At 44.1% G+C, this 13,639-nt stretch overlaps 1 protein-coding gene across 3 annotated transcripts in view; it reads left to right on the top strand.

Moving 5' to 3' along the window:
* ASS1 (argininosuccinate synthase 1) overlaps window positions 1-13,639 on the top strand; it is an 80,827-nt gene that overhangs the window by 60,141 nt on the left and 7,047 nt on the right. For all 3 annotated transcript variants that reach the window (XM_033137637.1, XM_033137636.1, XM_033137638.1), the window contains one exon: window positions 10,916-11,072. In XM_033137637.1, coding sequence (XP_032993528.1) covers window positions 10,916-11,072 — 157 coding nt within the window. The remainder of the gene's footprint in view (window positions 1-10,915; window positions 11,073-13,639) is intronic.

Genomic DNA, 13,639 nt, shown 5'->3' with positions numbered 1-13,639 from the left:
GCGGGGCGGCTCACAAATTTAATCTACTAAGATTAACATCATATTTCATTTGTTTTAATCTGCCCTGGGACCTTAAGGTGAAGGGCAGATAATAAAGGGTAACAAAAGCAACAGCAGCAACAACATTACAAAAGTCAGTTGAAAAACAAACAAACACGAAATTAAAAAATATAATCATAACATAAATGGAATGCTGGGGGGGTACTCAAAGGTATTCTATACTGGTTAAAAATGTGGCGCTTACTGTAACAACTTCATGGTGAGTACCAGCACCTGTTTATCTAGAAGAAACACACTGTATATATCTTTATACAGTATGTGTGTTTTTCTGTGTATTACAAGTGATTCTAAAAACCAAAGAAGGCAATCAACCATCTTTGTATTTAACTGTTTGCTCTTTGCTAATTCTTTTTTGTTTGTTTTTTACCCTGACTTTTAATGAAATGTTTTCAAGGAGTCTATTTGAGGAGGATGTATCACAAAGTGTACAGGAAGAAGGAAAAACGGGGAAAACCAGAAAATTTTAAAAAGAGGTGTCTCCCCCTTCTCTTCCTCCCATAGGAGGGGATGCCTCTTCTCATGATGATGCACATCACGTTTAGATATCTGAGCATGTGACAAAAGCACGCTTTTTGCTAACTCTTCTTTTTATGCAGCATCTGCAAGTGCAATACTGATGGAGCAATTCAAAATCAGACTGTGATTTCAGTGATTGGCTAACAGCCTTAGTAAATCTTCCTATCTGCAATATAGTGCCATGTCTGAACCTGTGGCCCCCCTCTTTACAAAGGCCCCTCCTGACACAGCCACTAACCAAGTTATGAAATTGATAATTCCCAGGCACAAGTCACCATCTGGAGAACAAAGTCATAATTCCCCACCTGGGATGGTTGAGGGATTCAATTTTGATGTGAACAGGCCTGATCCATGCATCTTTGACTAAGGTGAAGATTGGAATGCAGCTATCCTTTTGCAGGGCTCTGAAGCTTGCAATGCAGTCCTTGGCTTAAAAAACACACAAAAGGACCAAAATTCGTTAAAACCTGTATTTTGGGGAATAAGATGCATCTAGAAATGCATACATTGAGACATTAACATTTTGTGCCAAAAATGTGGTGTTATATGAATTTAGGTAAGTGCCTGGATTTTGGGGTCTGCAAATATCTTGGAAGTGCTCACTGCACCTCTCCTGTTAAGCATTTGCAAATATTCTATCCCTTTCAAGGGAAACAGAGTCTCTGTGTGTAATTGACACACTTGCTATTGTTACATTCCACCCCTGTCTTCTCCAGCAGTGTAGGATTCCAGGGGTTGCAGGTGCATTTTACCCAGTGCTCGTGTTTCCTTTCAGACAATGAGGCACAGCAGAGACTGTGGTGTCTTTATGATATATGGTTTATCCACACATATATACAACCTGAACCTAAATGAAGTGCTTGCAGAGCATTCGCTTCCCAAGAAGTGTTCCATAAGCACAGCATTGGATTCAAAGAACAGCTAAAAACCATGCTATCTCCATCTCCTTTTTAGTAGCTTGCCACCATCAGCCAACATCATGTTCTGCCCCACCTTTCTCTGCTTTCCAAACTGCTTGCAAACCTAACATTCTACTGTTTGCTTACATCATCCACCCTGAAATCTTAAACTACTTTGGTCTCTGCCCACCAGCACACAGCTGGAGGAGGGGCTCCTCCCCTCCTTGTCTGCAGTCTTCGATCTCTCTTGGTGGTTTCCTTGACCTTACTCTGCTTTGTTCCTTAAGAATTAGGGGTGACTTGCACCCACAAAACTCTGACATCCCAACACATCTGGAACTTTCTGTCTGGTCCTCTGACCTCTCCCTAGGCCACAATCCCACCAGCTGTGCTTTGCGCCTTCCTTACATGTTTTTAGCCTGACTAGAAAGTGTTTCCTGCCTTTACGTTGCTGGATGGAGGACAGAGAGTTGTGTGTATAGAAACTAGCCTGCTGTACAAAGGTAAAGAGTTGTCACCAGTCCCAGTCCTATTCAGACACATTGAATTTGGTAGGCATAACTAAGTTGCATTACAGTCCATGGGTCTGATCTGTGTTGAACTCAGTTGGAGACAACCCAAAATCGACATCCCATTGCTCCACCCAATTTTGTCTCTGACCCCCGCCACCACCACCATGGGCACCTGTCCCTCAAGTGGGTGCCCAGAAGGGAATGTTGCCCTCAAGCAAAAAAGTTATTTTCTCTTCAACTTAGATGGCTATAGGGAGTGGTTTTCATTTGGTGACATAGCAGTTCCAGCATGTTTTTCATGCAGGTGTTTTGTTTTTAAATACGGTTTTTCAAAACAAGTGAAACAATGAAATTTCAGTACAACAGTTTGAAAACAATTATTTCAAACATTCAAAAAATAATAACAAAAATAATCGATAAGCTAAAAACCACATTCAAATGCCTGCCAGCATTCTACATATCTGGAGAGGCTTGCCTAAATAAAAATGTTTTCAGCGGGTGTTGGAAAGACTACAGTGAAGGCACCTGCCTTGTGTCAATAGGCAGGGAGTTCCAACGGTTGTGTGCTGCTATGCTAATAGATCAATTTATTGGAAATGCAGAATGAGTGTTATGGAGCACCAATATCTTTGCCTGTTCCACAGATGCAAATTGCCCCCTTTGAAGAAAGCTGAGGCCATTCCAACACTATTAAAGTGCTTGGCTTCCTTCCATTAGAACCTCACCCCTTTAAACTGTGAGCAGCTCTGCTTGAGAGACAAGACTCTAGCATCAAGCCTGCATGAGACTATAGGCCTTTAGTTGAGCTGGATCAGTATCTCCCTTCCCTGGCAGCTCTCTGGGTTCCCGAAAACCTGATTCCCCTCCTGTAGTTTTGCTTTCTTGGAAACTAGCAAGCACTCTATGAGTGGAACATGTTTGCAATTGGTGCTGGACAGCTCCCTGCTGCTGCTCCATCTCCCCCAGGTCTTTCCAATCTCCCTGCAGCAGGGAAGGAAGGCCTGAGGCTTTCCCAATGCTGAATGGACTCCAGCTCCCATCAGCTCCTGCAGCCAGTGTGGTCAGGGATGATAGGAATTGTAGTCGAGTAACAAATGGAGGAGCCACAGGCTTCCCACCTCTTCCCTGCAGCCTGAAAGCATGGCTAATGTAGGCCCATTAATTTAAGAATATAATAAGAGCACTGCTGGATCAGGCCAATGGCCCATCTAGTTTAGCATCCTATTTTCACAGTAGCCAACCAGATGTCTGTGGGAAACCTGCAAGCAGAACCCACAAGAGAACTCCTCCCCTCCTGTGTTTTCCAGCAACTGGTATTCAAAAGCATTGCTGCAGCCTAAAGTCCTGGAGGCAGAGCATAGCCATTGTGGCTAGTAGCCATGGGCAGCCTTATCCTCCTCCTTGAATTTGTCCAACCCTCTTTTAAAGCCATTCAAGTTGGTAGCTATCACCACTCGCTGCAGGGGCAAGTACCATAGTTTATGTAACTCTTTGCTGTGTTGAGAATGACTTCCTTTTATGTGTCCCGAATCTTCCAACATTCATCTCGATTGGATGTCCACAAGTTTTAGGTGGAATCTACACACGTATTTTAAAAAATGCTGTGAAAATGCTTTGGGAAAAAAGTTTTGAAAAGTACATTGAATTTGGCATAGCTCACTGTTGTCATCTAGTGTCACATTTGTATATTGCCCTTTACAAGACATTTAAAATGTTTTATTGGAGCTGTGTAGCTGAGTCCTTAATGTTAGGAGGAAGGGTGAAAACCTTTTCTTTGTTCACTTTTTCTATGCCATACATCATTTATATAAACAGCTTTCATGTTGCCTCTAACTTGCCTTTTCTCTAAACTAAAAAAGTCTGAAATGCTACATCCTTTTCTCATAGGGGAATTGCTCCATCCCATTGATCATTTTCCTTGCCCTTTTCTGACCCCTTTTTTTTTCAATGGGTGTGCAGTGAGTAGGACTTAGTTCAATCAACCCAAGGTTTTTTTTTGGAAGTACTATAGAATTTGGTGCACTGGGGGGAGATGCTTGATTGGAGATAATCTAGTTAGGATTTTTAAGAAGCAGATTTTGTTGTTGCTCCAGCAAAATATTGTTGGATCTTTGTGGTTTAATTTGTTCCTCCTTTCCTTCTTGAAGGAAACCTGCTATGTGAGGCTGAGCCCACACTGGGGCACTGTGCACCCCCCTTTCCCCCTCACTCCCCATGATTGAGGATCTGGTCATCTTTTGTATGAGCAAACCATGGGAAATGGCAGGTGAAATTTCTGGTTTGCAAAGGTAGCTCTGAGAAGGCTTTTTGGGGGGGGGGGGAGAGAGAGAGAGTGGGAGCGGGGAGACAAGGAGACTGTTACCTCTGACATTTCAATCAGTCCTGTGGTCAGCAGGGCCAGCTATTACAGAATTGCTGCAATTTGGAGGGTGAAAAGAAGAGGAGGGGCAGAAAGAATGGCTGTGCTGGAGGCTGGAGGCTGTGACATTCCAGATGGAGGCTGGCATGGGAAGCCCCTCCATTATGAGAGGGTATTGGTGGTAGATCTATGTTTATTTGCCCTTCTTCAGTCTGTTTCCCAGATTAAAAAATAAAATTAAATACACAGGAAGCTGCCTTAAACAGAGCCGGACCAGCGGTCCATCTAGTTCAATGTTGTCTGCACTGACTAGCAGAGGCTCCTCAGGGTTTAAGGCAGGAGTCTTCCCCCAGTCCTGCCTGGAGATGTCAGGGATTCAGCCTGCAGCCTTCTCGCAAGCAAAGCATGCACTGTGCCACTGAGCTGTGGTCCTTCATGTATAAAAAGCTTCTAGTCCTCATTGTTCTAAACAGAGGGCTGAATTAAATAGGAACATAGAGAACTGTCTTGCTTGGGGCTGTGCTTTCTAGGCACAGGTCTGAGATTACTAGGTCTGTGTTCAAGCAGTTTTTTTGTGATTTGTTGTTGTTGTTTTGTCCCATCACATTCTACCGCCATGGTTAGAGGCAGTAATGGTTCTGAATGCCAGTTGTTGGAAACCACAGGAGGTGAGGAGGCTATTGTGTTTGAGTCCTGTTTGTAGGTTCCCCATAAACATCTGGGTGGCCAATGTGAGAACAGGACACTGTGCTAGATGGGTTGTTGGCTTGATCCAACAGTCTCTTTCTTTTCTTAAGAAGTCTGTTGGAGAACATTCGACACAGAACAGGTCCTATCATTTGCAGCTTGCCTTGAGCTTTTGCAACAGGGTGGGAACATACCTCTGGAGAATCAAAGTTCAGTGCCAGCATAAAACACCTCTTCTTTTAAATAAAAAAGCCATTTAGGTTTTTATTTTTTATTTTTTTAAAAACCAACCCTCAAAGCCGTGCCCACTCCAGGCATATGATGTTTTCCATTCTAAGAACAGAAACCATTTGCAAGATGATAAATAAACCATTTAGGCAAAGAGGAGAAGATTATTATTATTATTATTTTTTAAAAATGGCATTTTCTTTCCTAAAAAAAATAAAATAAACATAGGCCAAATAACAATATTGCAGATCACAGAGGACTCCACTCAGCAGAGGGAACCTGCTGGAGGCCAGGCTTTCATGCCCCTGTCTTCCTTAAACACCTAATTATTGTAACTAGTCTCTCTGAATTTAAGGCAATTAGCGGTTGTCATTTCCCTCCCTCCCCCCCCACAAAACCCCCCTCCCCTGCTCCCCATCGTGCTGTGGGAAAGGTGGCACGGCAAATGCGAGAGACTTCCCCCGTTTTGTTCTCTCTCGCTGCCAGGTAGAAGCCAGGTGTTGGAAATGGTGCCATCTCTCCCATGGCCCCTCCACTGCGAGGATTAGGAGTGGAATTACTCTTACAAAGTGGGAAGGTGGCTAAGAAAGGGGGGGCAGCGTCCCGTTGAATAGGAAATTTGCTTTGAAGGGGCAGATTGGGGGCCGGAGGAGGAATAGCGGATGTAGAAAAAGGGAGTAAGGGTGTTTTAAGGAAGCGATTATGTTGAACTGCGGGTGGGGGTGGGATGGAAGATTTTAGGCCCAAGGGCCTCTTTGACTTCCAGGGAGCTTTCTGGGGGCCATGTGCTGGCAGTGGGCAGGGACAGAGGCAAAAGCAAGTGAAACAATTTTGATTTCATATATATCAACAAAATAATAGTGTGGTGGCACCTACGAAAGGCAGGATATTAATACATTTAATAGTAATCATGATGATTAATTTACCGTACCTGCAAGGCCACCTTAGCTCATCTCTACCCAATCAGCTACTTCAATCAGTGGAACTGGAACTTTTCCAGGTGCCTCATAATGTCCATTCTGCATCTGTAAGAGATCAATCTTAGCATCTGCCCTTTGGAACTCTCTGCCTTTTGACATCAGGCAGCATACCCTCCTACATTTCCCCGAATGCATAGTATTCTATGCTTATCTATCTGGATAATAAAATAAGCCTGTGTCTGAGGTTTGCATTTCAGTAAGTAGGTGTGGGCTTGCATGATGAACCTTTGTGCTATTAGAAAGGAAGCCTAGTCTTCCTGCCCACATGCTAGATTTCTAGGTGCAGGGATTTATTTAAATGTCTACGCCAGAGTATTCCATGATGCAAATCCCTTCTTGCCGTTGCAGTTCTGTATTAACCCAGGCACAGGTTGACCACCTTTGATTCAATGCAATTATAAAAGCAATTACAGTGTGGCCTAGGCAAACATGTTTTGCTCACTGCATCAGCACTTGTAGCCAGCTGGGAATGAAAAGCCAACTGCGGTGGCAGCGGCGTGGGAGCCACCTGTGTGTATGTGAGAGTGCAAAGGGATTAAAGGGATAAACTGTCCTGATCACCAAAAACAGTGAAATAGGATAGTTCTTTCATCCTCTGTCTGTTCCTCTGGCAGCCTTATGGACTAATTGGCGGCAGGGGTAGCAACTAATCCAGGGCAGCGTTCAGGAAGAGAACTGTCTTTACCTTTAAGAAGATGGGCTGGTCCTACCATTGGTGAGAGAGGAAATCCCTGCAAGAAACCCTGGAGAGCTGTGTGCAGTCAGTGCAGACAATTATGAGCTAGCAGATAGACCAATGGCCTGACTCAGGATATGGTACCTTCCTGTGTCCTGTGTTTTCCAGGGTCTGAACTCCCTCCCACCAGAGGGCTGTTGACAATGGAAAGGAGGCAGCTCAGGGTAGACAGATGCCCCCTTAGCCATGATCTGTAGGGAAAGGTGAGACTGCCCCCCTCCCTTGCTTGAGTGACGGCATGAGGTTACTTGATATATGAAAGAGATGGGGAAGGTGAGCCCACCTGGGACAGATGGGTCCTGATCTCCTAGCCCGATAAAGACCCCTGAGCTCTGAAGAGAACCCTCTGTAGAAAGTTCACTTGCTCCAAAAAGCCTTATCTCTTCAGAGTCAGGAAGACCAATTATCACGTTCAGTTTCGCCTCCAAGACAGCAGAAGCACGACAGATTGGAGGAGGGGGGCGGATAGCACCACCAAGGGTTTCTGTTTCAAAGGTAACTTCTTGATGGCAGAGGAAGAGCCTGTGTCTGTGGTTGGGACTGAGGAACAAATATTTGTTGCAACTGCATTTGGGAAACCGTTGTACAGTTCTGGTCACCTCACCTCCGGAAGGATATTGTAGAATATGGAAACGTTCAGAAAAGAGCAACTAACATGATCAAGGTGGGATGGAGTGACTCCCCTTATGAAGAAAGGTTGCAGCATTTGGGATTTTTTAGTTTAGGGGAAAGTGTCTTAACAGTCAATCTCTCTTCCCAGGGAATGCTGGGAATTGGAGCTTTGTGAGAAGAATGTGGGGGCCTCCTAACACCTCTCAGCATCCTTAAGAAACTACATTTCCCAGGATTCTTTGGGGGAAGCCATGACTCTCTACATTTTAACCATTTTCATGCCACTTTAAACAGGCATGGCTTCCCCCCAAAGAACTGTGGGATCTGGAGTATTTTTTTATTAGTTTGTATATATTAGTATTGTTAATGGTTTAAATTATTTTCATTATGTATTTTATGCTTTTTTATTGTAACTTTGTGTTTGTGAACTGCCCTGAGACCTACTGGTATAGGGTAGTATACAAATTTTATTATTATTATTATTAATAATAATAATAATAATAATAATAATAATGAAAGTTGTTAGGAGATCCGTCTTCCCTGCACATTTCTCAGAGTTCCTTGTGAAGAAGGAGTGATTGTGAAGAAGGGAATAGGGGTCTCCCAGCAATGCCCAGCACCCGGGATTCTTTGGGGAAATTCATGCCTGTTCAAAGTCCTGTGGCTAGAAAGCACAGATCCGAGTGGTTTTCTACTTGACCCATGCTTTCTAGGCATGGGTCTGAGTGGTTTTCCCCATGCCCTGCTCCTTTCCCATGGAAAACTTGCTCTTTTATTGCTAAATCGGAGCAAACGTCCATCCAGAGAAAACCCGAATTGCCATTTGCTCTGATTGGGAGCTAGAGAGTGGTTTCCACAGGGAAATATGGCTTGAGAAGGCTTTGTTTCCTGTCTTCCAATTCCCATCCTTGATTGTCTCCAGCTCTTGGTCAAAATTCTGTCCAAGCTGCTCCTGTTCCTCTTGTGAGATTGAATTTGTTGCTGGTGTTCCTGTTCCCCTCTGTAGTCAGGAAGCCTTGCCCATGGAAATGCATACCCACCTGAATGCTTCCTGCCATCTGTTCCAGGCACCGCAGCTGCCTGGTTTCAGGTGATTCCCCCCAGATGGTCTTTGGTAATGTTACATGTATATTATTGCCGATTACCAAGATTCTGCCTCTTTGTCATGTTCCAGCAGTGACCTGCAAGGGTTTTGGAAATGTTGGGAGAGACAAAAGGTGTCTCCATTACTTTTGCCTTCCTCATTTCTTTTCTGAATGTGATTTGTGGAGTCGGGAGCAACTCAGTGCCCCCCAATTTCAGAAGCCGAGGCAAAGATTTTGGAGATTGGTGAAGAAAGATGGATGGGGGGTGGCGTGGAGAGTGGAAAAGATGGGAGCAACAGAAACTGCTGACCACTGCTCTATGTGGCAAGTTGCATCACTTGTCCTGTGAAGAGCCAGTAACTGCTGGCTCCCTTGTGGCAAGCCTTATCACTGCAGTTTCTCTGCAAAGAACGTTCCTGGCTGACTTCACCGAGGTTGGCCATTGACTCCTCCTAGGCAGGGAGAATTAACAGGGTTTCTTGTCTCAGTGGCAATTCCTGACAAGCTTTATTTGACTTCAAGCATGTGTGTTGTTATGTATTCAGTGGTCTGTGTTTGCCTGAGCTTGACTCAGGCTAAGGATTCTGAGCTCCTGTGTTCTGATTCGATACATGTTGTCCAATCACAGAACATTTCAGGATTTGGGCCTCTGCCATTGGCCCTTGAACTGTTGAGTCATGATTCGCAGTTTGGGAGTATAGACAGCCAATCACATTGGGAGTGGGAGTGGCCCAGGCTTTCAGAAATGTATATAAGTAGTTGCTTTGCCTCTGTTTTCCAGTTATGTAGTTCAATAAAGGTTCTTGATGTTATCATTTTGCCTTACCTCATGGGAACCCACCTACACTTCATGTGTCTAACATTGCTCTTCAGATCCTTCCGACATGGTTGCTTTTCGGTCCTGACCTCTGGTTCTTAGCTCCTGACTTCTTCCCACCACCCAGCACTGGCAGGATGTCAAGACCCTCCCTATGTTCCCTAAATCCATGCCTAGCTTCCCAACGTTATGAATGGTTACCACTGGTGGACATAGATTCCTGCATTGCAGGGGGTTCTATGATCTAAAGTTCTGTGGTTCTAATTGTTTTTACTCAAGGAGTGAGAGGAGGGCCAAATGTGGTTCTGTGCTTCTCTTTACCTGGCCCTCATGACTCTCCCCAGGCCACACTTCTTCAGGCCACACCCCCTCACTGGCTCTGGTTTACAACCTTCTGGTGTTTTACTAGAGAAGCTGCAGGAATGCAGCTCACCACACGTGGCAGTGGTCAGCAGTTCCTTGCTGGAATGTGTCCTTGAATTGTGATAATGCCTCTTCCTTTTTTGGATGGAGAGGGTGTGTTTTGAGATACAGAAATTATAAACTTTTGTATGGCCGGGATACCACCCATTGTAAAGAAGTGTCATATGTGTTCCTCTGTCCAGGTAAGTGTCATATGTGTCTCCAGGGCTGTCAGAAACCCTGGAAAGCCACTGCCAGTCCATGTAGATAATACTGTGCTTGATGGACCGGTAGTCTGACTCAGTAAAAGGCAGTTTCCCATGTGATCAACAAGGGTGAAGTCCTACATTATCTGTGTAGCTCAGCAAACATATGGAGGGCCAGAGCTTGAAGTTGGACCACATTTAAGGTAGTAAAGGAAGCCAAACCCTCCACACACAACCTGAAGTGTTCGTTTCCATGGGAACATGAGGCTAGCATGGGATGCAGACAGTATCCAATGCAAGCAGAGGGCAGGTGACACTAGGACCTTGGACAGCTCCATTGTGCTGAAGGTGTTTCTCTGCCGGGAGCTAATATCAACTGAAACTTTATGCGGATTGATCAGATTTTGAGTGTGATAAGCTGCCTTGTGCAGGAGCAGCTGACTAAATCATAAAAGCCAATGAAGCTGAGTATCGGAAGACTCGGAACAGATAGAAGGAAGGACTTCTTCACACAACACATAGTTAAGCTGTGAGACTCACTCCAACAGGAGGCAGTGGTGGCCACCAACTTGGATGGCTTTAAAAGAGGATTAGACAAATTCATGGAGGACGCAATTGGTATCTAAAAGCCACCATGGCTATGCTCTGCTTCCACAGCTGAAGGCAGCAATGCTAGTTGGCCACTGTGAGAGCAGGACACTGAACTACATGGGCCACTGGACTGATCCAGCAGACTCTTCTTACATTCTTACTGTATATTCTTATGAGGGTGCCACTGATGACTTTCACCCTGTCTGTTCTCCTTTTCTGCTGCAGGTTTCTGGTACAGCCCAGAGTGTGACTACATCCGCCATTGCATTGTCCAATCCCAAGAACTTGTGGAAGGGACAGTACAGGTCTCTGTCCTGAAAGGCAAAGTCTACATTTTGGGAAGGGAGTCTACACAGTCCTTGTACAATGAGGAGCTAGTGAGGTAAGCACGGTGAGGGTGGCCGATGTGTCTCAAATCCTCAGTGAATTAGGGACTTACCTTGCATGTGAACAAGGCTAGTAGTGGGTCCAACGATTTCTGCATTTGGGCATGTTAAATATCGTTTTATTGCATTCAAAATATTATTTTCTCCACTAATTTCAGAGAAAAGGAGACTTGCTTAACTACATAAACAAAAAACAAAAATAAAAACGGAAAAAAATAAAGTAAGGTAAAACATTTAAGAATGAATTCAAAGCAGTGTAAATCCACAATATGTTACTCATATGGTATTTAAAACCATTTTTACAGTTGCAAAACAAAAGAAATGGCACCTGACATCAAAAAAGAATGATAAAGCATAGCCCCAGAACTTAGATTCTAATGAGAGGGGTGGGACTGTTTTGATTCGCACAATGTAGCTATATGTGGTTGAATCTGAGACATCTGCAACCGAATACCAGGCTTTGCATTAAGATGAGAGCTGTATTTTGTTTTAGTAGCCACATAGGTAGAGAACCCTGATTCACATAACTAAATTGTTGCAATGGCAGGGTTATTTTTGCTTTATCTGATGAAATTTTAAATTCGTCTTTTAGCTGACACCAAAATTCTGATAGTGACTTCTTAGTTTCAAAATTATCTTTTATAGCAGAATCTGATGTCAAATTGATGTCCGTAACCAGAGGTGCCTGTTCTGCGCATGAGCCAATGCTCCTCACGCAACCTGTCTCCCAAAGCGAAGTGATCATCTGACTTTGAAATGAGGGCTGAAGTTTCTGACTTCAGCCCTCATTTCAAAGAGTCAAGTCCAAATTTTGCCATGAGAAATATACCTTACTTCTGTGTGAAGAAGTAAAGACGTGCGCAGACTCCCCATGTCACCACACAACATTTTGAATAGCTTTGTATTATTTGATAAAATTAATTACTTTCATGTTCATTATCCCATGGGATGCCCCTCACCTATTAAGTTGAAAAATTTCAGCACCACTTGTGATAGTCAGTAACGGCTTGCAGAGAAGCAGATTCTCTTGAAAAAGACTTCAAGTAATGGTAGTGCACAAATAAATACTATTGGAATTGCTAACCCGGCCACATCCATTGAGTCATCCATTTGAACCTAAAATTCAGTGCATTTTATTTGTGAAAGTAAAATAGCTTTCACGTCCTCTGCTAAGTCCCCGATTCTTCACGAGATTGTGTTATTTGACAAAGGAACTGTGCCTACTAGCTTCATACCTTTCCCATCCAATATACCTTCGACTATGTCTTTATGCAAGGCGTGATAAGGTTTTCAGTGATGGTATGGGCTTTGCCAGCCTGGGCAAATTGGTAACTGACTAAGTAGGACCACCACCAAAGCCTTTTCGTTAACTGTTTTAGAGTGGTAGGATATGGTTTTCTAGGCTTGTGTAAGTTCACCATACTTCCTTCTCATTCAATCAGTCCGTTTGCTCTTGAGTTCTAGACAGACACCCCCCCCTCAAAATGACAAAAACATTTTTGCTGGCAACATGGCACTGTTTGGAGACACTTTGCCGCAAATCCCGTACTCTGGTTTGTTGCCTCTGGTCTCTACAAACCCAATACCTAAGTAAGAATTGTGGTTCTTCCTTTTCCCTGTGGCACAGAAGTACTAGGGCTAGGCAGCTGGTTCAACATTTCAGGAGGTTGTAGATTTGACTTGGGAGTCTTTCGCAGCCCTACCAGGAGGTGCCGCTGGGGACTGAACCTGGGACCTTCTGCATGCAAAGCAGCTGCTCAACCCCTGAGCTACAGCTCTGCTCCCTGACTCAAGGAATCAGCACCCCTTACACCCCCTGTGCTAAAAGTAGAGGCAGAGAAAGTTCCCCCACACACATAACCCATGAATAACTTATGAGCAAGTACTTCATCTAACCTGTTTTTTTTTTATAAATAAAAAATAAATAAATTAAGCAAAGGTCTTGTTTAAAAGTCAAATCTATTTTTTCCTTCCCCACATTGCACCTTTCCCCTCTTTTATTCTGCTGTCTGCCTCTCTCTCATGACTTCCCCCCACCCCTCCTCTCAGCCCCTTTCAATCCTTCTAAACACTTTATAAGCCATAAATATACCCAAATCAGTTTAGATCAGTCAGAGTAAATGTCAAATTATCCTCTTCCCCCCATATCTCGGCTTCTTTCCCTCCCTCCCTCTTGAAATCAACAGCTCCTAATAATCCGTCCCCCAACCTTTCATTATCGTTTGCATTCTCATGCGGTGGAGATTAAATGAATAACGTTTTTTAAAAAGAGAGAGGGTTTTTTTTTTAATGGGGAGCCAGAGATGGGAGGTAAAAAAGAGAGAGAGAGAGAAAGTGAAAGAGAGGGGGGTTTGAAACAGGAGCACTTACTCCCAGTGTGTCTTTAGCCCATTACCCCCCTCCCTCTGTTCCTTTTTTTGATTTCTACATCACTGGTTTGAAAAGCGTTTGAGTGACGGCATGGCGGGGACCCGCGAGGGAGCCGAACGAGGTGCATCGCAGCAAAAATGCCTCCGCGCAGTAGGTAGAAAGTAACGTAATTATAGAGCAGGTCAGAACCACT

This window comes from Lacerta agilis, chromosome Z (assembly GCF_009819535.1).
Source record: "Lacerta agilis isolate rLacAgi1 chromosome Z, rLacAgi1.pri, whole genome shotgun sequence".
In the NCBI taxonomy this organism is placed as follows: Eukaryota; Metazoa; Chordata; class Lepidosauria; order Squamata; family Lacertidae; genus Lacerta; species Lacerta agilis.
Note: the sequence above shows the minus strand (reverse complement) of the source record. Positions and strands in the feature narration are given on the sequence as shown.